Source organism: Nansenia antarctica (genome assembly GCF_963989245.1).
Source record: "Nansenia antarctica genome assembly, chromosome: 6".
NCBI lineage: Eukaryota > Metazoa > Chordata > Actinopteri > Argentiniformes > Microstomatidae > Nansenia > Nansenia antarctica.
The window spans coordinates 13,010,873-13,015,368 of record NC_137676.1 but is presented as its reverse complement, the minus strand read 5'-3'; the positions used below and the strand labels follow the sequence as shown (position 1 = coordinate 13,015,368).

Here is a 4,496-nt window from a genome sequence, read left to right as displayed (position 1 = left end):
TTGATAATTACTTTTAGAAGCATTCACACCATTTGCCATTATCCAAAAGGGGCCAACAAAAATGTCCAACCTTAATTTCTTAATAAGGACTAAATGTTAGGGACAGAGTGAAAACTAAGTTAAGAAAATTATATATTGTGAGAATAATAAAATGTAAACTTTACCTCTATCTTGATACACTTTTTAAAGCACAGTTCAAGCTAATGAAGTTAAACAAACAATAAGTAGGCTACCTGATTATCGGATCATGTCCCTCAATACACAGCTGAATCAATAAGCCAGGCCGCGGCTGTACTCAACCGTGGATATGAGGTGGGAACGGAATGATAATCGAATCGATTCCTCAAATTGACTCATTTGCAAGCAGTTTCCTTTCATGCAGAAGCAAGACATCTCTTCAACCATAGGCTGGCAATTAATCCGATTCTATTTTATTTTTTAAATAAATAAATAAAAAAGTTTAAAATCAATGGAACATTTTATATTTTATAAAACTATCTGATCTCCTTTTAAACATTGTATGCATATCTTAATCTATATTACAACATAATGTAGGCGACTGTGATATCAGCTCGTTACTTACAACAACAAAATAGATCCCTGGAATTCAAACCAATTAAAGTGTTAATACGAACACGAACGTGTTATTGAACTAAAAAACCAATGTTGCCTCTCGAAGACTTTGGTGCACTACCTTTTATAGCCACGTAGGGGCAGCCTTGAGCCGGCTTGGTTCAGAGGAATCAGCAGGGTTTCTGGCCGTGCCAACGCATACAACAAAATGTTCCAGTTAAGAAGGAGCGTTCTGTTTCTGAACATGCTGATATGACCACAGGTACCGTGCCAGCTTGTACACATAGGTTAACATCTGTTTTTGAAAGGTTTGATGTAGTTTTGTTTTACAACCAGGCTACTCTGGATGTGGACGTGATTTGACTGACATAGCCTACATAAACAAATAAAGAATAAGGCCCTAGGTCAGGGGGGTATTCCATCAACGTCACAAAATATAAATCCAGAGTTATTTGCTAAATCTCGCAAAAAAAAAAGAAGGAAAAAAAAGAGCCTGTTTTTACCTTTAGCGACGTTGATGGAATACCCCCCAGATATGAAGTGGGTTGATTTTGAAATGACTACCTAACGCAAATGAACATAGGTTGGTCAAAGAGTTGAGAATGACAGCAGTTACTGGTTCAGAATAATCACTGTTAGAGGGAACAGAGGAGATTATTTTTGCATATTGATAAAACAGCCCAATTTGTAAATGGAACAACATTTAGTAAATAACTCTTTATTATCCCCTTTTCTTCAGTTATCAAAACAACACCATAACTACAACATACCTATCTCAGTCACAACATACAACATACCTATCTTAACTCAACTTAATTACATTTTAAGTTGCATTTGTTCCAGATTTCATTCAATCATACAACCACCCCCAGAACAAGATGCGTGTTCATTTCAAAGGTGGAAATGATAGATCCAATATAAACACTTGCACCAACAATAATGATCAAGTCCCTTTATGGATCATTGTTACAGCAGATCACCTACTTCAAGTTTAATAGATTCGTGAAAACTGTGAGCTAAGTGTCATAAAAGAGGGGGGAATTGTGCAAAACGCGGGCTGTTAAAGGAATACCGCTCATTGGTTCCCCTGAAGTTCCCTCTGCGCTTCTCTCTCCCTCCTTCTACCTCCCTCCTCCGGGGGAGTCAGGTCAGCTGACTGTCTAGCTGTCAGAGAGCCCTCTCCCCCTCTCCCCTCCTCCTCAGCTCCTCCCCCCTCTCCCATTATGCTAATCAGGGCCGTTCCCATTGGAGCGGAGTGTGCGTGTGACCCGCCCTCCCAGGCGACGTCACGGCGCGCTATATATATAAAGCGTTGGCTGGTGGAGAGGGCAGTCTGCTGAATACTCGGGAGTGAGTGAGAATCAGAGGCGAGCCTAAATCTCTGCGGTGCAGAGCTGGAAAGCTGCTTCTCCCAGCGAAGACTAGACGTCCGGTGTACTACTCCTACACACGCTTTCCATTGCTTTTTCCTGGCGAAAAAAAAGGGGACTTACAGTGTACAGTTGTTGACAACGAGGACTGGAGCCTGTGCGTCAACGCGATATGATCGGTATTCTTTCTTTATTTATGTGTGTTTTCTTTTTTTAAGTTCGTATCTTGCTGAAAGGACTGACGTTTTTACTTTTGCACTGAGAAGAATTTATTCATCTACCTCCACTCCTCGTCTGTTGACCAGATCAGACCGGCCAAAGTAGGCTACATGACGCAAATTCCGATGTCGTTTGCAGTGCACTAGTCTAAAAGTTTCCCCACTAGTTTTTTCGTTTTTCCACTTTTTTTTTAATCTTCCAAACGGTTGTTGCATGCTACAGTACAGTACAGTAGACTATAGTCTGTAGCTTTGGAGGAGTAATAGCCTACGAACAACTGTATGAGACAAGAGAGGAGCAAAAGAGACGCTTATTAACAAGTCCGTTTTTTTGCGACGCTTGGCAAGCACCCATCTGCCGCAGAGTCGCCCCAGCAGCATGAGCGCAGAGCTGAACATGGGCCCGGAGCTCCCCAACAGCCCGCTGGCTCTGGAATACGTCAACGACTTTGACCTGATGAAGTTCGACGTGAAGAAGGAGGGCCTAGCCGGGCTGGAGCGCGCCGGCGGTGTGCGCCAATGCAACCGTCTCCAGCCGCAGGGCTCCGTGTCGTCCACGCCGATCAGCACCCCATGCAGCTCGGTGCCCTCGTCGCCCAGCTTCAGCCCCACGGAGCAGAAGAACCACCTGGAGGAGCTGTACTGGATGCCGAACCACGGCTACCACCAACAGATTGACCCGCAGACACTGAGCCTGACCCCGGAGGACGCCGTGGAGGCCCTGATAGGTGCCCACGGGCACCCCGGTGCGCCCCCGGGGCACGTCCAGCAGCAGCTGCAGCAGGGTGGCTTCGAGGGATACCGAGGAGGGCCGCACCACCACCACAACAACAACCACCACGGCCATGCCCAGCAGCACCACAACAACAACAACAACTCATACGGGGGAGGCATCCCATCCCACCACCCCGGTGATCTGCCCGGACAACAACACCCGGGGGGCCACAGCCACCCACACAGCCAGCATCACCACCACCACAGCCTGGAGGACGACAGCCCGTCCCCCCTGTCCCCCGATGACCAACCCCTGCACCACCACCACCGCCACCACCACCACCACGGCCACATGGGGGGCCAGTCGTCCCACCACGGCAGTGGGGGGAACGTGGAGGACCGCTTCTCCGACGACCAGCTCGTGTCCATGTCCGTGCGGGAGCTCAACCGACACCTGCGGGGCTTCACCAAGGACGAGGTCATCCGCCTGAAGCAGAAGCGGCGGACCCTGAAGAACCGGGGCTACGCGCAGTCGTGCCGGTACAAGCGGGTGCAGCAGAAGCACGTGCTGGAGAACGAGAAGACGCACCTGATCAACCAGGTGGAGGCGCTCAAATCCGAGATCAACCGGCTGGCCCGCGAGAGGGACGCCTACAAACTCAAGTGCGAGAAACTAACGGGAACGGGAACGAGTAATAATAACGGGTTGCGCGAGGCGGCTGGGTCCACGAGCGACAACCCGTCGTCCCCAGAGTATTTCATGTGAGTTGTTATAACGGTCTACCTTCGTGTGACAGACTCCCTTACCCCACTGATGCTGAGTGACGATACAAACAATAATAATCACCCCCTCCCTCCCCTCCTTTCCCATACTGAGTATGATTCTACTAATCACAGCAAACAACTATATTCATATTAGAAAAAATAATCCATGAAATAATATTCTCATATATTAACCATCTCCTCCATCCTCCTGACGACTGAGATACAAAGAACAAGGTTAGAATGTCTGAGCCGCGGCATCTTTGTACTAGATGAGTTCCTTGTATCGAAGAGACTTTTTTCCTTTCTTCCTGGGAGAAGATGAGAGCGGCTCATGAACTTTCCTCTTTTAGGCAACTGCTTTTAGTCATCTTTCAGTAGATGGTTGGTGGTGATGTTTTGTCCTCGACTGTGAGGGACGTTAGGCTCTAGGAAACAGCCAGTAAGGCCTACCGAACAAACGTGGCTTAGACGAGCGTTTCGAGACTTAATACATTCGACACTGGGCCGCAACAAAATCTTGAGAGAATCTCGAAAACAAGACTGCACATTATGCAAACTTCTGTCTGCTAACCCGCCAACGGGGGAGGGGGGGGGGGGGACATTTTATGCAACATCTCATCGGTTTATTGCCTGCTTGGTTATATTCGAATATATATTGAAACAAAAATCTGCATTAAAATATTAATCCTGCATGCTGGACATGTATGGTAATAATTTCTATTTTGTACTTTCATTTTCTCGTGTACTTTAAAGAGCATGTCGTTGATCTACGCTTCTCCGTAGTGTTTTGGGGGGTTTAGAGAAATGCGAGGGGGACAGTACAGCAGGACTGCCTGTGCAGTATCATATTGTTTGG

At 47.1% G+C, this 4,496-nt stretch overlaps 1 protein-coding gene across 1 annotated transcript; it reads left to right on the top strand.

The window, feature by feature from the left end:
* Positions 1–1,922: 1,922 nt before the first annotated feature.
* On the top strand, positions 1,923–4,208 carry mafba (MAF bZIP transcription factor Ba). The gene has a single exon (XM_080533706.1). It carries the CDS (start codon positions 2,541–2,543, stop codon positions 3,639–3,641), a length of 1,101 nt encoding a protein of 366 aa, XP_080389832.1. The 5' UTR covers positions 1,923–2,540; the 3' UTR covers positions 3,642–4,208.
* Positions 4,209–4,496: the final 288 nt, after the last annotated feature.